At 36.1% G+C, this 23,052-nt stretch overlaps 1 protein-coding gene across 1 annotated transcript in view; it reads left to right on the forward strand.

Moving 5' to 3' along the window:
- NEK10 (NIMA related kinase 10) overlaps positions 1-23,052 on the forward strand; it is a 126,442-nt gene that overhangs the window by 28,416 nt on the left and 74,974 nt on the right. Inside the window, exons 13-23 of the mRNA XM_083376121.1 lie at positions 5,196-5,420; positions 7,374-7,513; positions 7,854-7,915; positions 8,713-8,790; positions 9,195-9,259; positions 10,858-10,960; positions 11,322-11,450; positions 12,402-12,539; positions 13,482-13,527; positions 15,043-15,164; positions 15,871-15,973. Of these exons, the coding sequence (XP_083232247.1) occupies positions 5,196-5,420; positions 7,374-7,513; positions 7,854-7,915; positions 8,713-8,790; positions 9,195-9,259; positions 10,858-10,960; positions 11,322-11,450; positions 12,402-12,539; positions 13,482-13,527; positions 15,043-15,164; positions 15,871-15,973 (1,211 nt within the window). The remainder of the gene's footprint in view (positions 1-5,195; positions 5,421-7,373; positions 7,514-7,853; positions 7,916-8,712; positions 8,791-9,194; positions 9,260-10,857; positions 10,961-11,321; positions 11,451-12,401; positions 12,540-13,481; positions 13,528-15,042; positions 15,165-15,870; positions 15,974-23,052) is intronic.

Consider the following 23,052-nt stretch of genomic DNA (forward strand, 5'->3'; position numbering starts at 1 on the left):
TCCCAGATACCTGGGAGGCATTCAGTTCAGGGGAACTTCCACTCAGATTATTGCATGAGAAACCTTTTTGTTAAGATGAATGCTAATAGCGTCAGTTGGAACTGCTGCTGTTGTACATATTGTGGAGTAACCCCCTGCCTGAGCTTCTTGACTCTGTGGCTGACTTGGCAGTGGAGTTCCTCAAGTTTATAGTCTTGGGGGAACTTCAACTTGCCTTCTCTGGGCATAGAGTCTGAGATAGCTGAGGAGTTTAGGGCTGCCATAATAATCACAGGACTGTTCTAAATCATCCAGGGCCCAATATTATAATGGTCATTCATCTGATCTGCTTTTTAAGTCAGAGCAGCAGCAGAGTACTCTGGATTTGGGGAAAATGTTGGTTTCTCTCCTATCATTCTCTGTTATGCCTCCATTTCTCTGGAGCAACTCTCCTCTGCAGGGAGACTGGGCCTATTAGATTGGTCTACCCCAGAGGACAGATGGACTTGATTGTCAGATAGAGCTTGGGATTGTTCTGGAATGTCTTCTATATAGTCCTGCTGAAGTCTTGATAGCTGCTTGAAATGGGAGAGTGGTCCTGGCTTTGGACCAAATTGTACCTAAGCAGCCTCTCCAAACTCATGATTAATAGAACTCTCTGCTATATAGAAGAGTTAAGGGAACTAAAGAGGGCTAAGAGATGCCTAGGATGCAACTGGCAAACAACAAGGAGTAAAACAATTAAACATGATCTAAAGCTACTATTGGAGCCTACTTCATGATGGTAAAAGTGGTAAAATTTTATTTCCTCATCTATTATAGCATCTATATATAGCTACCCAGTATTCTTATTTCAGGTGAACCTGTCCCTTCTTGGAAAGATTATCCTGGGATCCATCTATAGGGTTGCTGTGAAGATTGTCCTGCACATCTCATAGTCTTTACATTGGATTCCAGCCTTTTGACAGAACCAGTGGAAGTTACAGGGGCTGAATTGTGCAATTATCTGGGGAACTTTGACCACATTCAAGGTGTGGAAGGATTGTTGCAGCTGCTAGTTTGGTTGTATTAATTCCGCACTCCTTGTGATTGGTCAAGGCTTCCTAGGAGAGGATGTGTCTTTGGGTCTGGGTGGTGGCTAATTCTTTGAGGGAGTGTGTAGTGCTACCAGCTTTAAAGGAAGTGGTGGAAGATGCCATCACTAAACCCAATTAATTTGAATAGTTTTCATCTAATCTCCAACTTGTCCTTTTTAATGGAAGGTTATGGAGAGAGTTGTCACATGGCAGCTTCAGGGGATCCTGGATGAAGCGGATTACTTGGATCCCTTCAGTCATGATTCAGGATATTTATAGAATTGAGACTCCATTTGATGTGCTCTTTGGTGGGAACAGGGTAGGGTAATGAATCTCATTTGTTTTCATGACCTCTCAGTGCCCTTCAATATCATCAATCATGGTACTTTGTGCACCAACTTTGGGAGTTAGGGGTAGGTCATAATACGCTGTACTGGTTCTCCTTCTTCTTCTAGGGTTGGTTTCTATCAGTGTTGATAAGAGGACAGAGGGCCAATCCATATCACCTACTTGCTGTGGTGCCAAGAACTCAATCATCTCTTCTCTCTTATTTAATATCTACATGGGTGAAGTGATCCAACAGTTTAGGATGTGGTGTCATTAATATGCAGATGATACCCAACTTTAGTCCTCCAAACTAAGGTGCTTAAATGATGCTGTAGATGTCTCAAAGGTACTTTTCAAAGGAAACTGGGCTTACTTGGGGTTTTCCTTGAAAAAACATCTTTGGGACAATTGTGACCTGGATGATTGAGAATCTCAATAGACATTTGCTGTAGATGTCTCATCCCAGTGCCTAGAGCTGTAGGGGCCTGAATGGGGCAAAGGACCTTCTACTCAATCTAAGCAGGCCTGAATGGCTTTGTGCATTTGGGACTTTATTTTAAAAAAGTTCTTTATTGAATATACAGCTAAAAAACACAGTGGACATGATACAACTTCCCTGGTTTAAACAATACTATTAGTGTTATTTATTTATTTATTTATTATTGGGACTTATATGCCACCCTATCTCCCGAAGGACTCAGGGCGGCTAACAACAATAAAACATAATAATACAAATGTTAAAAAAAGATTAAACTAACAAGCCCCAGTGATAAAATATTTAAAACATTTTCTTTTTAAAAACCCCTATCATCAGTCCAGGTCAGCCTGATGGAAAAGAAATGTTTTGAGGTCGCGACGAAAGGACCGGAGATCCAGGGCCATCCAGAGCTCAAGGGGAAGCTGATTCCACAGGGCAGGCGCTCCCACAGAGAAGGCCCTCCCCCTGGGGGTCGCCAGCCAACATTGTCTAGCCGACGGCACCCTGAGGAGGCCCTCCCTGTGTGAGCGCACCGGGCGATGGGAAGTGAAAAGAAAAAAAAAGTTTCTTTAGATTATAACAAAATATGCATATTCAATCTGTGAACCTTCTAGTAAACATTCTTTCGATCATATACATTGTGGTTAAATAACTTTCAATTCTATCTTATAGAGAATACTAGTATAAATATTTCTAAACTGTCAACTTAACAATCAACATTCGTCCCAGCATTCCTCCTTGACTCTAGACATTTGTACAATTCATTCCAAATTTCATAATAGTCTGTTTCAGTTTTATTTTTAAGCTCTAATGTTAACCTATCCATTTCAGTGCAGGATAGGATTTTATTTATTATTTCTTCTTCATTGGGGGTTTCTTTTCACTTCCATTTCTGAGCATAGGCTAGTCTTGCTGCAGTTAGAATGTGCAGTACTAGATATAAAGATCCTTTGCTGAATTTATCCTTGTTAATTCCTAATAAAAAAGTTTCTGGTTTTAATTCAATTTTTTTGTGTTAGTATCTCTTCCAGCCAGTTTTTTTTATCAAATGCCAAAATTCTTGAGCTTTTGGGCATTCCCACCACATGTGGTAGTGGTTCCCTGGTAATTTTTTACATTTCCAACATGTCGATGAGGGTTTTTTTGTCCATTTTTGCTTGTCTTGTGGGGGGAAGGTGCCACCTATAGAACATCTTATACAGATTTTCTTTATAGGTGGTGGCTAACGTTAGCCTCCTATTCCTGTCCCATAATAATTTCCAATTATCTAAATCGATACTATAACCAAAATTTTTGCTCCAAATTAACCTTGTATCTTTTACTTGTTCTTCTAGCATGTCTTGTTCTAGTAAATATTGATATATCTTTTTTATCATTTTATCTTCTGTTCCTAATAGAATTTTATCTAATTCTGTGTGTTCTAATTTTATTCTGGGTTCTTTTTTTATCTTTTCTATTGTATTGTGATTGTATTTGCAGGACTTTTGTTGATATTGTTTTTCCAATTTTAGTCCTGGATTAGGTGGGACCAGACTCTGTTGCAATATGGGATCCTCTTGGACTCATAGTTCTTGCTAGAAGAGCAGGTGGCAACCATGGCAAGAAAGGCGTATTCTCACCTTTGGATTTGCATTGGTTGCTTTCATTCTTAGACTGGGAGGTTCTTCTCATAGCCACCCAAGCCCCTCTGACTTCCCATCTGGATTACTGCAATATCCTTTATATGAGGGCTGCCCTTGAAATCCTATCAAAGGCTTCTGATGCTGTTTCTACCTTTCTCCAGCACACATTTGAATGTTTTTACTGTAAATAAGAACCTGAAAACCATAACAAGACTAGTCAATCTTAGAAATAATGGGAAAGAATTACAATTAGATGAATTCAAATATTAGCTTAAGTACCATCAGCTTTAAGGGGATCCTTGGTTCTGCCCAGGTCATCCCTTGCTATGCCCTGCTTTCAGGCACTCCCATCACTCTGATACAGTGTCCTCTGGATTATGTGTTCTGTGATAATTACAAGCATGTGCAGGAAACAGGAAGGAAATCACAAAAGCCGCATTCTGTGTTTCTGCCTTTTTTGTACATGCATTGTGATACTGCACAGATATACAAAACAGATACCATTTCATAATGACTTCCTGACACTGCTTTTATCAATTTGACAAGAGCCTCCATTCCTATGGATGCTTCTGATTATATCAGTGCTTAAAACAGATTAGAGTTGTTTCAGTTGACCATTATAATGAGCGGTTACTGAACTGGCTATTTGAAGAATAGGTTAATTTAAAGTAGTAATTTTTAGATGTATTTCTTTACAGGTAGTCCTCAGTTTACATATAGCGACCATTCTGAATTATAATGGCTCTGAAAAACGTGATTTATAAGTCATACTCACACAACCATTGCAGCATCCCTATGGTCACATCAACATTCAGCTGCTTGGTAACTGGCATGTGTTTACAATGTTTGCTGCATCCTGGGATTATGTGATCGCAACTTTCCCAGCCAGCTTCTGAAAATCAAGGTCAATGGATAAAGCTGGATTTGCTTAACAACCATATGATTCATTTAACAACTGTGGCAAAAAGTTGCAAAATCATGCACAACTTGCTTAACAACTGCTTTGTTGAACAACAGAAATTCTGGTCCCAATTGTGGTCATAAAGTTGAAAATTATTCATATTAGCAAAATAGACAGATGGAATCTCTATTTTCCCCCTCCCCCTCTCTTATATATACCTATTTATATACATCCATCCATCTGATTATGAGCTACCTAACTCCTTAGCAACTATATGGCTTACAGATTAAAAAATAGTACACATAAAAAGAAATTTTGACTGATTGGAAGAACAATATGCTTAGCTGTAAAACCAAATGTAATTAAAGGGGAGTCCATAACCACCTTTCCCAAGACCACTGGAGAAAGATCAAGTTTTATTAATTGCCAGTGGCTTCTGGATGCAATTCATGGTGCTGGTTACTACTTTTTAAATTCTTCATTATATTATGCTGGCTATTTGGGAGACCACTTACCTCCAGCTTTTTCTTCTCATCTAATACATTCAAGCAGGTGGGGGGGGGGTTCTCTTAGTTCCATCAATTAAATAGTATCACGAGACACAGAATCTAGTTTACTGTGTTGCAATACATGCCCTCTTGAACAATATCCTCTCAAGATAGGTGTGACTCTCACTCTTAGGATGCTAACTAAAAATGTATCAGTCTCTTTATGTTACATGAGAAAGAAGGCCAAATTTGAATATTTATATAATTTAACAAGCATGCTAACTGTAACTATTGAATTATGAATGTTTGCTGGTTTCTTTGCAGATTAACAGCAGAATTACTCCGCCTCCTTTGTGTGGAATCGCAAGTCAAGGAACAAATTAAATTGTATGAGGGGGTCCCTATTCTGCTTAGTTTGCTCCATTCTGATCATCTGAAACTACTTTGGAGTGTAGTTTGGATTCTTGTACAGATTTGTGAAGACCCTGATACCAGTGTTGAAATTCGAATTTGGGGAGGAATCAAACAGCTCCTTCATATTTTGCAAGGGTAGGTATCTGAATTTATCTATAGTAAGGGCAAAGAGAATGTGTATACTCATATACGAACCTCCAGGTAACTTTTGCTTAATTCATTTAGCCTGATTTCATGTGAAAATCAATTCCTATTAACATACCAGTTTGGTTTTCTTTTATATTGTTTTATAGAAAGGTTTTCTGAGATGCGTGTTATAAAAATACAGGTGTAACTTTCATGAAGTATCAATAAAGCAATTCCTTTGGGAAGAAGAAATTAATGTACTAGAACTCATTAAATAAGTCAGTACAGAGTGTTCATTATTTATGCAAACCAATAGGAGGCAGTACCTGACCAATTTAGTCCTATGTTGGGACTTGTTATATATATTTAATTCAATTCCTCTATTGGCAATTAAATTCCTGGACCATTCATTTTAGACGATGATACACAATGCATTAGTTTTAGGAACTATCCAGTCGCTGATGTTCAGCAATGTTGAAGAAATGATACATAGAATCAACCAGAATGATATATATTGTCTATCTTTCCTTATTTGCTCAAATTCGCCTAGAATATGGTTTCTTCATTGGGTCTGCCTGATTCACATACTGATTCTGAGGATGCACAGTAGCCTATTTGGATGTTCCAAAGCTAAATTTCTTGGTGAGAGTTCCACCTCAGTATTCAGTATTCATTTTAAGTTGGTAGTACAAGATTACCACTTAATTCTTCAGTTCTCTATTGCCTTTCACAATTTCAGTTTTTTTATATGTTTTTGTTCAGCATGATTACTATTGCACAGGATTGCCAGATATCTTTCTAAATGTGTGGTTGTAAGCTAATCCCTTCTGGTTATACCTCACCTATTTGGCTAAAGGGCCTGTTATGAACTTATGTCCATGGTGTATGGTTCTTTAGAATTGCTGTTCTTAACTCATGATGTTTGTTTGGGAGAGGCCTACAATCCCATGGGTTCCATGGTTTGTCTTGCTTTGGAGAAGGATTTCTAGGATAATTCCCATGATGGATTAAGCTACTTGCCTCATGTGCTGCTCCTGCCTGTTTCTGAAGTTAACTTTAAAAATTTAAAGTTCAGATTGTGGTGGCAAGGGGTCCAGATTGGTACTCAGCCCATACTACAGCGACTCCAGGCTCTGATAGGTCATTCTTCTGTTTCTTGCCTTTCCTATTCATGCAGGGATGACTAACCTTGTTAGCTGCCCTCTCTGGCCCTAGCACACCCTATGAGCTTTCACAGCTGACTATGGACTTGAACCATGGTCTTGCCAGTATTAATTCAGTCCTTACCCACTACATCACACTCAGTGGCGTAGCGTGGGGGGTGCAGGGGGGGCTGGCCGCACCGGGCACAACATCTGGGGGGGGCGCGCTCGCACTGAGCTGCTCAGGGAGCCCCAAGGGCTGCACAGAGTTGGCTTGGCTCCGCTCTCGAGCTGCTCTTTCTTGCAAAGTGAAATGAGTCCGGCAGGTGAGATGGGCGGCCACATAAACTGAATAAAATAAATAGAAGCGGCCAACTCTCCGCCCAGGCTCAGGCCAACCGCAAGCGCCCCGCAGGCGCCCTGGAAGGTTTGGCCGAGCAAAGACGGACCCGCTGGCCGGCCAGACTAGCTTCGTGCGCATGCGTGGCTTTATTTAGCGGGGCTCACGTGCGAGCTTGAATGCAGCGGCTCTTGCAGGTCGGAGCCCCGCCCAGCCGCCCTCGAGAGGGACCCGGAAGCATCCCGCATGCGCGCAACTCTTCTTGGAAAGTCTACGCCGCTGCGGGGCGCGTCTTTTCAGCAGTGCCGTGATGTCACTGCCCGCCCGCCCCTCTATTTCTGCTTCCGGTTGCCTTGCCCCGGGTGCTGACAACCCACGCTACACCACTGATCACACTGACTCATAATGTACAAGGATCCACAGATTCTAATTGCCAAACACCTTAGAGATATATACAGACTGTTTCTTGTACTTTTTTAGGGAACGAAGTTTGTTTTTAGATCGTTCTTCCATTGGGAGTTTATCTAGTGCAAATGTAGCTGGGAGAATCCAGCAGCTTCATTTATCACAAGAGTTAAGCCCTCATGAAATACAAGAAAATACATTTTCTCTTCAAGCAGGTACAGTAGTCCTATAATGATTTATATCAATGAAGTTATTTGTGCCTTAACAATGCATTAAATGGTAATCAAAGACTGATGGATCAGTTAAAAATTAACTTCAGTAGGTTCTATTACAGATATCTTACATACTGATTGTCCTATAGAGCAAGGTGGTATGGAGCCACAGACATTTTATTTTCCTCAGTCTGTAGTGTTTCCCAGATTATATAAAGTATAAAATGTAAAAGGATTAATGGTATAATTTAAAATATTATTTTAAAACTCAAGAATCATACAATTGATAAATATCTTCATATATGGGAGCAATGTAAGATTTTTTGTTGGTGATTTATTTTAGCCTGTTGTGCTGCAGTTACTGAATTGGTCCTTAATGACACCAATGCCCACCAAGTAGTACAGGTGAGAAGTCTTTAAATATGTTTGAGGTTAACTTTTTATTTCTACTTATATAATGTATTTTATCCCAATTTGTTATGGATGCAAAATATCTGCAAATGTCTCAGCTGATACTGTTTTTACCTGCATGAGATAAAAAAAAAGCCAGAAATTTCACTTTCAAAGTTTCATAGGAAGTTAAAATAGAAAAGATATAAGAAGAGGAATAAGGTTAAACAGAAAGGAGCTGGAATGAATACTCTTATGGGAAAATATTAAGAAGGTATAAATAATATACCTTAGATCAAATTTGATCTTTGCTGTATTTTCAAAATTGAGCAGGAAGAGGTGGTGTTTGAAGAGAAGACAATAAGATTGCTTGGTCTCATACAACATGTGAAAACTGAAGTCTGAAGGTAAATTGAATTTACCTTCTGGTAATTGTGGAAAAATAATATTGGTTAAAATGTGCTGTTGTCCACTCATATAAGGATTGTAAGGCCTATATTTTCCACTTCATCATTTTATAATTAAGCACTGCGTGTAATTTGAATTACTGTAGGCGTGCTATTGATATCTGCCTCAGCATGGCTAACAGTTATATAGAGAACAAGAATGGTATCTAAAAGAGCAAATGTGCCAGGTAAAGCCTGTTTAACTTGCAGGTCATGCTGCAACATGAACAGTATTTGTCTTTGTTCATAGTGTTGCAATAGACAATAAATTCCTCATGTGAATCTGACAGACTATTAGGAATTCTTCTTTATTATTAAATATTTGATTGTTCTCTGAAATATTATTCCTCCATATGTACTTTTTAGGAGAATGGGGTATATACAATAGCAAAGCTGCTTTTACCTAATAGACAAAGGAATGTACCAAAGACTAATTTATTACAGGTAATCCTTTTTATTTATTTATGGATTTTCACTGTCAATAGTTGCAGTTTTGAAACAGAAATAATGTGGTTTATTGTGAATTTCTTTATTGGTTTTTGAATAAAGAGTAAAATAATCAAGAAAAGTCCCTTTCTCCATCCCTCCCTATGTCTTCTAAGGCAGTTTGATAAGTTTAATGTAATCAATTTTATAGGTTAATAAATAAGAATTTATAAGACTAGAAAAGACAACAAATTGGTAATAGTTTCATAAATATTCTTCTATTATTACAAAGTTTTGCTGTATTAATTTAAAAATTGTTCAGTCTTTTAGCTTGTTACTGGCACTGAAACTTTAGACAAAAGAAATCCAATGTGGCTTCCAATCCTGTATGGAATTGTTTCTGTGCATTTTTCTCTTTCTAGTGTTATGCGTTCAGAGCCCTGAGATTTCTTTTCAGCATGGAAAGGAATCGACATCTTTTTAAAAGGTATGCTGAAGACAAGTTAGTATATTCCAAGGTTATTTTCCTTTGAGTAAATGTAAAGTACTATACCTTACGTTTATTGTAAGGAATCATACCTTACATTTATTGTATGTATGAATGTGTGGGTGTATATAAAACCTGCCAAAATTTGCGTAAAACACTGATTTCCAATAAAAACCTGTTTCCAAACTCTGTAGTCAAAGGAAATAAAATTGCAAAATATATTCCTATTTTAATAACAGAAGACTTCTGAAGGCACTGGAACTGTGCTATAATGAGTGGTCCAGTTATAATTACTGAACCATTCCTGTTGTCTCTTGATTAGACTGTGATTAACTAGGGATGACATCTCACAAGAAATGATTAACTGCACTTACATTGTTTTTGTGGGAATTGTTCAAAAATAATATGTACAATGCATACGAAGTGTTTCTCCAATCTTAATTAAGAAAAAGAAATCTGTGCTCCATAACATGGCTTTAGGAAACACTAATAATCCCAAACTGTATATTTATTTTGCTTGTAAGTGAATGCATGATAGATGTTCTTCACAAGGTCAGGGTTATTCATATGCTGCAAGTTTTCAAATATTTGATCTCCATTTGTTTTTAGTTTCATTAGATATTCATTCTGGGATGCAAGAATCTAAACAACTGCTAGATGGAAGCAGAGATTTAGTTTTATATATCTTTTTGCTGGCAACCAAATTTGTACTGCTTACTTATTCATTCAATTCGTTTCAGAGTCACCAAAAATGTGAAATATACAGAGTGATATTTTTTTAGAGCTCTCATATTCAGTGGCATAGAACAGATGGTGGCAACTTTTTCCCTTCTCCAGCATCATAGCAGATTTCCTATCTTATACATATGGAGGAATCAAGTGAAAGAATCGAGTTAGCATACTTTAATCTTGGTTTATTTTGGATAGAACAGAACTGCTGCAGAGTTTCTTAAAGATTAAACAGGACTTACACGAGAGTAAGGGTTATTACTTTTGATGAGATTTACTACAAAATATGAATGGATAAAATTGATTTTGTTGAGCTTAGCAAAATCATTGTTATGTTTCTTTCCTTCTTTTGCACTGTCTGCTTCCTTTGCTTTTGTCTCCATCAGGTTTTGTTGTTCTCTTTCCTTCAAAATACAACTCATATATTCTATCACATATCCCCTCCCCTAATTCCCCTTTTCTTTTGCTTGCCATGTGTATATAATTTGAGAGAAAATTATAAAGTATATAGCATTTGCAGATAAATTAATTTTACAAAAAGGGGACTTATTTTACTGGTAGTAAATTAGTTTTAATCAATAGTAATTCAGATTGTACTGCTCTCTCTTTTTGACCTACTCATTTCTAAGTTTGCTATTTATCTATCTGTACAGACACATAAACACTAAACATTTTGGTGGGGAAGAGGGGATTTCCTGCATTGTGTCAAATGGCTTTAGTAACCATTTGGTAGGGAAGCTGGGCATTATAAAGAATTTCTAATTTTAATTTTTAATTTTTCTTTTTATTTGTTCTAAAAATGTGAGAAATGAAATTCGGTATAAACCTGACTCAGTAGTCCATAAGTATTTACATTTATATTTTTATAGGCTGTTTCCTACAGACTTGTTTGAAAGCTTCATAGATGTTGGGCATTATATTCGTGAGATCAGTGCCTATGAAGAGCTAGTATTGAAATTAAATGCATTACTGGTGGGTAGTTTTTCCTTATTCAAATGAACTCAGTCCCTGCCAAAATGTTTTAGCTTACTCTGGCTTTTAAATGTCATCTTTGAATAAAATATTGCAGAGTTTTTTTTAAAGAGAATTATGAAAACTGCTTTTGTACAAGATATAGCTGTAAGATCCTTTGCATTATGTTTTGTGTTAACCTTAAGTCACCATACTTCTTTCAAGTGCTCTAGCTGCGTAAATTTCATTTAAGAATGAAATAGTCAAAGAAGTGATCTTGACTGAGATGAAAAAATGGGTAAAGGTGGTTTTTAAGGGGAAAGTAGAACTTATATAAATTATAATCATTGTCTAAAATTGCATCAATAACTTTTGTAACCAGGAGGATGAAGTTAAGCAAATTGCTGAAAATATTGAAAATATTAATCAGAATAAAGCACCTATGAAATACATAGGCAATTATGCGGTTTTGGATCATCTTGGCAGTGGAGCATTTGGAAGTGTTTATAAGGTAAAACTTCCTTTGATTTGTTTTGAATATTGTTTTTCATACTGTATTCAATAATTCTTACACTTGACTGTAAATACATATTTATTTTTATTGACAAAGGAAGGCAATATGTTGATTTGACTTAGCATTGTTTGTATTAAATATTTAAATAGTTGAGAAAGTTAACATCAGGGGTGTCAAACTGCCAGCTCACCGGCCTGATGCATCATGGTGAAACCACACCCATCCCATGGAAAAAAAGTCATGATACGTCATGACATGTCATGTGATATTACGAGTTTGACACCTCTGGTTAACATAGTCAAGATTGCAATTTCAAATTATACTTTGTTCCTGAGTTCAGTACCTACAAGTCACCATTCCACAGTACTCTAGAGATATGTAAAATGTTTTGAAATCGAGGTTTCCTATCCTTCAGTAATTTCTTTTCAACCTCAATACAGTTCTGTTTCTAATATTGTCTAAACACACTAGAAATGTTCTTTCCATGCTCTTATTGAACAGAAATGTTCCAACTTCCAAACTGACTGCTTTTGATTGCAAAATTGATAGCAGGATTATCCACTTTGAGATAGAACATAACCAGTAAATCCATTGAAACAAAATCTTTCAGGCTTGGACTCCATTAATGTAAATGTTTTTTTACATTTTGAGTACTTTCCAATTTCTCCCAATTAGTAGCAAATGCTATTTTATTTTTGTAAGCATTTCTGAGTTAATATATTTCAAGTACTTTAAATAATTTGTAGTGGGCTATATAAATAATAATTAGTGCTCACAATGTGACCTGGCCAGTTTTCAGAGATTCTGATTTTCTACTCAAATCTGATAGGACGTTCAGATACTCATATATCATCCAAAAATATTCTCATTGCAAAATGGAAACTTGGTCCTACATTTTAATTTATATTGTATACTATCTGTTCATACCATTTTTTCTTCCTGCTGTAGGTTAGAAAACATAGTGGCCAAAACTTTCTAGCAATGAAAGAGATTAATTTACATAATCCAGCATTTGGAAAAGATAAAAAAGATCGTGAGAGCAGTGTGAAGAACATTGTCTCCGAATTAACCATAATTAAAGAACAGGTGAGACTAAATAAAAATAAGCTTCAGAGAAATTATGGGGAAACTCTTAGTTGAGATGCCAGTTAAAGTGAAATTATTTTAATTACTATGCTACCCTGAGTATGTGCTAGGTACCTACTTTTATTCCCCTGCTCAGCCTTTTCATTACCTGTTGCCTGTTCCTATTCATCCCTAGTAAGTTTGTAGGGAACTAGGGAACTGCTATAATACACGTGTCCCTCCTAACCTACTGCAAGCCTTAACTGAACTGTGTGACCATTCATACATTTGCAGTTAAAGACTAATCAAGAAAAAAATTGCAATTAGTAATAAATTCTAAAAACAACAGAGACATTGTGATATCAGTGGTGTTCTTTTATCTGTCACTGATGCAGTCCCTTCAAATAAGCATTAATGCCACCCAAATGCCAAAAGTTATGCTAATTTTCAAAACCTAATTTGCCATAATTACCATTTAGAGGGAAATCACCTTTATGTTGTACTGCTTCTAGAATGGGTAGGCTTAATATATTTTGTCCATTTTTTTCTTGGAGGAAGTGGGGTTAAGTGTAGTGATGGGTGTGTTTCACTTCTTAAAAGCCTCTCACTTCCATGCCATTCAGACTGAAATCATCTTACTGATTTACCACAAAATTTTATGGGTAGGGTTGATAAACAGTTTAAGGCAGACATGTCAAACTTGCGATGTCACATGCGTCGCGTGACATATTGGGACTGTTTTGCCATTGCCGGCAATGGGGTGGGTGCGGCTTCTTCAGGACGCTTCCGGCCCGTAAGCCGGCAGTTTGACACCCCTGGTTTAAGGTATGTATGAAGGTACTTTGTGCTTCCATTCATAGTCTTATTTTTTGAAAAAAGAAAAGAATATTGGAGTACTGGATCATGTCCGATGTATCACAGATTGCCCATATTTAATCTAATATTTGTACGTTTTTATTTTAGCTTTATCATCCCAATGTTGTACGATACCACAGAACCTTTTTAGAAAGTAAGTATAAGTCTGCAAAGTTACAATCCACAGTGTATTACTTTCATAATTTTTTTTAAAAAAATCAAGTAGGAACTGAACTGTCAGAAATGTCTTCTTTTGACATCTTCAAGAATATTCTTTTTTTAAATTAGACAAGTATTAAGTTGTTAATTAAGCCAAAGGAAGGAAAGGGAATATATTGGAAACAGAAATTAGAAGTTTGAACAGGTAGCATTATGTTAGCTTAAAAAAGACTTTGTCTTTTCAAGAGCTGAGATTTTTAGATAGCAGGAGCAGGCAATCTGTGAGTAGCCACGGGTTGCACTTTGATGTATCTTTGTGTGTGTATGGGGGAGTACAGATAGTTCTTCACTTACAGCCACTTATTTAATGACTATTTAAAGTTACAACAGCACTGAAACAAGTGACTTATGATCAGTTCTCACACTGATGACTGTTGCAGCATCCCCACACTTACTGATAGTTGCAGTAACCCAGGTTCTTGGATTGTCATTTGCAACTTTCATTCTGACAAGTGAAGTCAATGGGAGAAGCCAGATTTGCTTATCGACTGTATGCTTGTCACTAACAACTGTAGTGATTTGCTTAACATCCAAGGCAAAAAAAGTCATAATATGGGGCACAACATACAACTGCCTTGTTTAGCAATGGAAATTTTAAGCTCAATTGTGGTCATAATTCGGATGTTTGAGGAACATAGTGAGTGGGCAGGGATTATATATGAGTAGAATCATGATTATTTTTTTCTTGATGGTTATAGAGAAGTTTGGAAGTTCATTATTTATATTTTCATTTTACTATCTTTCTCAAATCAAAAACTGCTGTTGTCTTTCAGCAGCTACAGTCAAATGGAGTTTGAAAGACCTTAAGTTGCTCTTCAGGACAGACTGCATTATATGAGATTTTCTTGATATACAAATCAATTAACCACAGACCTACAATTGTTTGTTTAGATTTGCTGGCAAACCATCTCACCATAGCATTTCTGGCAGCTTGCAACATAAAACTTTGTAAAACTACAAAAACATTTAAAAAGTATATATCAAACTTGTAGTAAGTTAAATGTTGCTAAAGTATCCAGTGCTGATGATTACTTAGTTTGGATAATGAAGCTTCTACAAGAAAACAACAAAGCTCAGAGAGCACCAAGTAACATTTAATTTACTACAAGTTTGATATACAAATATTTTCATTTAAATGTTGCTGAAAACTCTGTATTTTTAACTATAATCAAGTTGAAGAGAATTTTTTTTGTTTACCACTATGAATCTGTTCCAAGAAAATAAGTAACATCACATAGTCTATGAATTAAGTTTGATGTTAGGCAGTTCAGTTTTGGGGAGACATCATTAAGTGGTTGAATGCATAGCTTTTGAGAACATAGGTTAATGCTTGTTCCTGTGAGAACATCTGAATAATCAATTTGCTTTAAAAATCTCCAAGAAATATGCTTGCTTTATTTCCCTTGCATAATAATTTTATTGTTACTATTTTTTATTTCATTATGTATAGATGATAGATTGTATATAATCATGGAGCTCATAGAAGGAGCACCCCTTGGAGAACATTTTCATTCTTTGAAGGAAAAACAACAACAATTTACAGAAGAGAGAATATGGAATATATTCATTCAAGTAAGCACCTGAATTTGCCTATATGTTTTCTGGTCATATAGTTAATCAAGATCTGAAAAGTCTGAAAACCATGTTAGGCTATGATAGCAAAAAAAAATGTGGCCTCACCTTTTCTGATTAACAAATGTTTTTGAAAGATCTAAACTTTTGTGAGCTTATTTTATATGTGTGTATATGTATACAGTATGTATATGTATATATCCATGTTCATTTTTTGTTTGCAATAAGACAAAATTGTCGCTAGAAGTTACTGATCATGAAACTTTTTGCCAAAAGTCTATCAAGACAATATGATCCATAATACCATAATGTTTCAAAGGCAACTTCTTTCTTGAGGAATCTAGCAAAAATAAAACTCTGTCACTTCCCCTCTAATGATAGAGTTTACATATTCCTTCCTTTTTAGAAGAAATGCAAACAACACACAGCATTTAACAGAAGAAAGTTTCCTCCTTTGCAGCTGTTCTGGATACACTACTGTCAGCTGCTCTGCTCTGCAAAGAAAAAATTTGACTAGTACACTTTGGTCTTCTAATGAACTGTGTTAGCCATTTTGCTTATTATAGGACACTCACAAATTATCCTTTCAGATTGTTATGCTTCAGAATTTTATTGCCATTAAAAAGTTGTTTAATTAGTGCTGATGTATCTGGCTTTGTATTGCATTAAGATTATTATCATCATTTTTATTGTTATTATTATTAAGCTGTGTTTAGCTCTTCGGTATTTGCACAAAGAGAAGAGGATTGTCCATAGAGACCTCACTCCAAACAATATCATGCTGGGAGATAAAGATAAAGTAACAGTCAGTAAGTTCTGTTTTTATGATCTTATTGACATTTGATAGAAAATAATCATGATGCTGATGTCATAATGTCTATATGTTACATTTACTGTGAGAAATATCTCAGTACAATTAGTGGCACCATCTAGAGGAACATTTCCTCTTTTTAAATATAGTAGCATGTGTTACTGGAAATAAGATCAATTGAATGTCATTATGACCAATTAATGAGGTTCATATGAATATCATATGTCAATATAGATATTAAAAAGCATGGCCTTTTCTTATTTTTTTGTAAGTTTCTTGAAAAAGTGCAGCGTAATGAGTTACTTCTGTGTAAATTAAAATAATATGCTTTTTTAATGGACATTCCAGAAAATACAATATCTGTTGAACATGTATGTATTATTCTCTCTGTGTAGAAATAGTATATTTTCTGTAATTAATGCTGTTATTTACATTTTTATGCTGTTTATTCAAAGTTGCAATTACCCATTCTTACTGTTTTTACTATGCTAAAGCTAAATTTGATTGTGTGGATCACAACAAACTGTGGCAAGTTCTTAAAAGATGGGCGTACCAGACCATCTTATTTGTCTCTTGAGAAACCTATATGTAGGCCAAGAAGCAACAGTGAGAACTGGATACAGAACCACTGATTGGTTCAAAATTAGGAAAGGAATCTGGCAAGGCTGTATACTGTCGCCCTGCCTATTTAACTTATATGCAGAGCACATCATGAGAAAGGCAGGGCTAGTTGAATCCAAAGTTGGAATTAAGATTGCCGGAAGAAATATCAACAACCTAAGATATGCAGATGATACCACTCTAATGGCAGAAAATGAAGAAGAACTAAAGAGCCTCTTGTTGCGGGTGAAGAAGGAGAGTACAAAACTTGGGTTGAAACTAAACATTAAGAAAACTAAGATCATGGCATCCAGCCCTCTCAATTCCTGGCAAATAGATGAGGAAGAAATGGAGGTATTGACAGATTTTATTTTCCTGGGCTCCAAGATCACTGCAGATGGAGACTGTAGCCAAGAAATTAAAAGACGCTTGCTCCTCAAGAGGAAAGCCATGGCAAATCTAGACAGCACACTAAAAAGCAGAGACATTACCCTGTCAACAAAAGTGCGTATAGTCAAGGCTATGGTCTTCCCAGTTGCAATGTATGGCAGTGAAAGTTGGACCATATGCAAGGCCGAGCGCCAAAGAATTGAGGCCTTTGAGCTATGGTGCTGGAGAAGACTCCTGCGGGTCCCTTGGACTGCAAGGCAATCAAACCGGTCAGTCCTAGAGGAGATCAACCCTGACTGCTCTTTAGAAGGCCAGATCCTGAAGTTGAAACTCAAATACTTTGGCCACCTAATGAGAAGGAAGGACTCACTGGAGAAGAGCCTAATGCTGGGAAAGATTGAGGGCAATAGAAGAAGGGGATGACAGAGAATGAGGTGGCTGGATGGAGTCACTGAAGCAGTAGGTATGAGCTTAAATGGACTCCAGAAGATGGTAGAGGACAGGAAGGCCTGGAGGAACATTGTCCATAGGGTCGCAATGGGTCAGACAAGGCTTCGCAGCTAACAACAACAACAATACCAATTCCATCTTTATTCCTTGTTCCTCTAATTGTTGTTTGGTTTCCCCATGTCTGTTAGTAGGTCTTTATATCTTATAATGTTTCCCATGTTAAACATATTGGGGTGTATTAACACTTCCATAGTTGAGAGCCAATCTGGAATCCTCAAGTAATGCTTTCTCTTTATTTTTTCCCAAACCATCAATAAAGAATTCCTGATATGATGTCTCTGGAAATAGCTGTGTATTCTATTTTTCCCATACCATATGAATGCATGCCATCCCAACTGTAAGTCATGTCCCTCTAGTATTCCTCAGTAAAATCCATTCTCTCATCCATGACAATGCTGCAGCCTGGTAATATAATTCCCAATTAGGTAAGCCAAACCCACCTCTGAGTCTTGCATCCTGTAACATTTTTAGATTAATCCTTGCCTTTCCCCCCTGCCAAATATATTTCAAAATTATTTTATTTAGCCCCTCAAAATATTTCTTTTCCAGTCTTATTGGTATTGTTGAGAACAAAAACAACAATAGTGGTAATATATTCATTTTGATTATTGCAATCCTACCCATTAATGATAGTTGTACCTTTTTTCATTTATCCAAATCTACTTCGATTTGTCTTTTCAATTTGTAATAGTTATCTTCTTTAATTGTTATACATCTTGCTGTCAAATGAATCTCCAGATATTTTACCTTCTTTACAATCTGTATCTCTAACTTTCCCATCAATTCCTTTCTTTTTCAGTAATATTTTTCACTAACATTTTTGTTTTATCTTTATTAATCTTCAAACCTGCTACCTCACCATATTCTTTATTTGTTCTATTAATACAGGTCCTGTCTCTAGTGGTTCCTCTAAGATAAATACTAGATCATCAGCGAAAGCTTGTAGCTTATATTCTTCTCTCTTAACTTTCATACCTTTTATATCCTTATTCTATCTTATAGTTCTATTTGGTATCTCTCGTGTCAATACAAGCAATAATAGGGATAAAGGGCATTTCTGCCTTGTTCCCTTCATAATATTAATCTTTTCAGTCATATCTCCATTAATCATTATTTTGGCTATTTGCTTATTGTAGATTGTTTTAATTACATTTAGAAATTTCTCCCCAAAATCCATAATCTGTAGTTGTTTTATCATGAATTGCCAATTCACATTATCAAATGCTTTCTGTGCATCCCGAAACATCAATGCCATCTGTTTTTTGGCATGTGCTTCATAGTATTCTAATGTGTTTAATATAATTCGTGTATTGTCTCTAATCTGTCTTTTGGGCAGAAACCCATTTTGATCCAGATGTATAAATTTGTTTAGGAACTTTTTAAGTCTTTCGGCCATGATTGATGCAAATATTTTGTAGTCCACATTCAGCAGAGAAATCGGTCTATAGTTCTTTATTTTCTGTATTTCCGTTTCTTCCTTTGCTATCAGGGTAATAAGTGCTTCCGACCACGAATCTGGTATCTTAGTTTCAGAGAGGAATTCATTACAGAGTTCCAGCATTACATTGCCTAACAATTCTTGCAATGTTCTATATAGTTCCGCTGGTAGCCCATCTGGTCCTGGTGTTTTGCCGTTCTTTTGTTTTTTAATTGCTTCTGTTAATTCCATCATTGTTATTTTTGCTTCTAGTAACTTTTTTAAATTTCTCAGGCATTTTAGGTATCTCTGTTTTTTCCAAGAATTGTTTTATCTTATCATTTGAAACTGCTTGTTGCTTATATAAATTCTCATAATATTCCCAAGCTATTTTTTTCTTTTCTTCATTCCGGTGTTGTAAAGTCCCCTCGGCATCTTCCAGTTGTTTAATCCATCTCTTCTCTTTCTCCTTTTTAATTTTATATGTCAACCATCTCCCTGGTTTGTTTGCATGTTCAAAAAAGGTTTGTTTAGCTGCCTTTATTTTACTTGCCACCTCTTCATTTTCTATTAAGTTCATTTTATGCTTGTTCAACTCCATTAAATTTGTTAACATTTTGTTTTGTGTATCTTTCTGTAATTGTTTCTCAAGAGTCTTATATTCTTCCTCCAGTTTTTTCCCTAATTTGTGTTTTCTGTTTATTCTTTTTCCCCAAATAAGTTATAGCAAGTCCTCTCATGTACGCTTTTGCCATGTTCCGGACATTTTGAAGTGAGGTATCTTCTTTTTTGTTTTCCTTGAAGAAGAAAGTCATTTCTTTTTCCATATATTGCTGGAAGTCTTTTTCATTCAATACAGTTTGATTTAATGTCCATCTTGTTCTTTTTTTTGTCCTTTCCATATAATTGTGACTGGGTTGTGGTCCGCCTACATGCTTGTTTCTATGTTTATAGTTTGTGTGTTTGTGAATAAGTCTATTGATGTCCATATCATATCTATTCTTGACCAGGACAGGTGTCTGTTAGAATAGAATGTATCTTGCTTCTTTTCTGGATATTTTTCTCTCCAAACATCTAATATGTTTAATTCGCCCACCATATTATGAAAAGATTTTGGAAGTGTCTCCTTAGGGTCTTTGTGGGTTTTTTTGTCGTATTATAATCCAGCCTGGCCTTTACAATAGCATTGAAATCTCCAATCATATATTTGCTTTCGAATTCCAATTTATTATTTTCTGGTGTAATTTTGAATAGAAGTTTTCTTGGTTTTCATTTGGGGTGTAAATCGCTACCGATAAAGTTTTTTTTTACAATTTATAATTACTTCCACCATTAAAATTCGCCCTTCTTCATCTGAATATATCAATTTGGTTTGTATTGCTTTTTGAATATATAATACCACACCTCTTTTACTCTGATCCGCAAGTGAGGTATATAATTCTCTCAATTTTGGATATTCTAATAGATTTTTATGTTGTTTCCTAATGTGAACCTCTTGTAAGCAAATTATGTCCATTTTTAATTTCCCCAATTTATTTAGTGTTCTTTTTCTTTTTAAAGCCGAATTTAGTCTATTTACATTTATCAAAATTGCTTTTATCTCTTCTTCCATGATTATTTATTTGAAGTTTTAGTTGCTCTCGTTATTCTCATCTCTCTTTGCTCTTTTGCCTCTTTTGCTCTTGTCCCTTCTCTCAACACCCTTTCCTCCTGTTCTGTGCTATACTTACTCCGTTGCTTCTCTGTCTCGTCTCCTTGCTGTCTGATTACTCTTTCCCTTCTCAGCCTTTCTTCTTCTTGCTGCCCAAAGTATTGATCATAGAAAAGTTCTGCTTTCTCTATTGTGTCCAGTCTATGTCTCTGTTCTTGCCAATTTATCATTACTCCTTCTGGTATTAACCATCTAAAATTTATCCCTTTTTTAATTAAGCATTTCGTCAGAAATTGATACTCCTTTCTCAGGTCTCTCACTCTTCTTGGGATCTGTTTTAACATCACTATCTCTCTTCCTTTGTATTTTATTTTAACATTTCTCAGCTTCTGTAGTATATCTGCCCTTAATGCTTTTTTTTAGTAAATCTTATATGCACCTCTCTGGAGAGAGTATTTCTCATTGCATCTCTAGTATATATTCTAAATATCTCATCTATATCATTAATTACCTTTTCCTTGCTTTCCTCCAATGCTTCTGCTAATATTCCCGCCATTACATCTGCTAGGTTCTCTCCCTTTTCTTGTTCAACATTTTGGAATCTTAAATAATAATCAGCTCTATCCATCTCTAAAGCGATAATCATTTTTTCCTGTTTCCTGTCTGTTAATGTAAGTCGGTTATCAATCTCCTCTAGTCTCTTATCTGTTAATTCAATTCTTTCTTCAGCTTGTTGCAGTCTTTGTTCATTTTTCTCCACCAGTTCTTGTTACTTCTTTTAGGTCCTCTTCTAGTTTGCCAATCCCTTCTTTGAAGTCTGTGTGTAGAGCCAGTATCATATTTTTCAATTCCACGTTAGATCTCTCTTACTGCGTTGTATTGTCCAGTGATTTCTGTGCCACTGGACCCTGTGATATTAGTGCAGCTGTTGCTGGGTGTGTTGTAGTCTTCTTCATTTTCTCCAGTAGTTTGTAATCCAAATGTTGATGGAGTATTATAATCCAAATGTGCTCCAACAAAAGATAGATAGATAGATAGATAGATAGATAGATAGATAGATAGATAGATAGATAAAAAATAAAAAGTACAAAAAAATTCTGTAACAAGAAAAGGTGAGAACAAAGGGAAAAGGAATGAAAACGAGAAGGAAAAAGCCAAATATCCTTATATCTAAAAAAAAGAGAAAAAATAATAATCCATACAAGTTACGCTCTTTGTTCGTTTCAGAATCTCCGTGCCTTAGTCCAACAGAAGAGAAAATCAAAAATATGGTCTCCAAAGTGAAAAACAATCCACCATTCCGCAAACTAAAAAACAGACTCTGTAAACTTCTTATCAGTGAGTCCAGCAGATGTCATTCAAGGTCACTTATTCTCCCTTATTTTTTTCATAAGCTTCAAGAGTATTCTCAGCCGAGATACTTGATTCATTGCCTTCTTTTGCTTTCCATTGTTGTCCGCCACTGCAGTTCTGGAAGAGGAGCTTAAAAGTCTGCTCCCCCTCTCACTTCTCCATGGCTTCAAATTCTTATTCCCCCCCCAATTTCCAGCCTTTAAGGTCTCTCAAGCTTCTCACCCAGGCAGTCCTCCAAACTTACTTTCCAGATCTTCCAAGTGGCCGCCCTGACTTGTGACGGCTCGCAATGGCCATCTGACAGCTGCTGGTCTGGGAAGCTTCTGTCAGCTCTCCAGGAGGTTGCGATCCCTCCTGTGCTGCCAAACTGTACCTTCCCTCTTTACCGTCCCTACAGGACAGCTCTGATCTGTCTGGAACTCAGACAGACCCCCCCCAAACAGCTGAAAAGCGACAGTCCCTCGGGAGCTCCCAAAGGATGTGTCATCCCACCGTGGCGCTGGCCCATTTCTCATTTTTCTAAGAGTAATGCAGAGTTCTGCAGGTTCTAAAAGCCCTAATAAGCAGGCATATACATAGAATGAAGGCTACTGCTAAGCTTGTAAGCTGCCCTGAGTCTTTGGAGAAGGGCGGGATATAAATGGAATTAAAATTAAAAAAAAGACCCTAAAAGATTTACACACCTTAATTTAGACCATTGCCAGGTTAACAGTGAAATTCTGCACTATAGCTGCTCTTTATGACCAATCGACGCAAATGAGTGTATGGATAGTCTAGTGAGTTTCATTAATCTACTGAGATTTATATAATGGATTTTTGTTTTAAATAATATATAATTCATATTCATGGATTCATTGGGTACTCAAAATTAATTTTAATATGAGTTTGCTGTCTGATAGATGCAAAAGTGAACATTAATTTTCTGATGAAACATTTCAGTAGCATTCATCATATGCTAATGTAAATTATATGTATTGTACATTAGTGTAAATTATAAAGCATGAAATATTTTCCTCTTTCATTTCTTTTTGGTTTGGTTCATTTCTTTTTTTGGTTGTGCTTAACCAAATGAATGATTCTGATACTTGAAACATAAACAAATAAAACAACAATAAAATATTCTTTAAAATTAATGCTGAATGCAAACATCCCTCTG

Source organism: Vipera ursinii (genome assembly GCF_947247035.1).
Source record: "Vipera ursinii genome assembly, chromosome: Z".
Lineage (NCBI taxonomy): Eukaryota > Metazoa > Chordata > Lepidosauria > Squamata > Viperidae > Vipera > Vipera ursinii.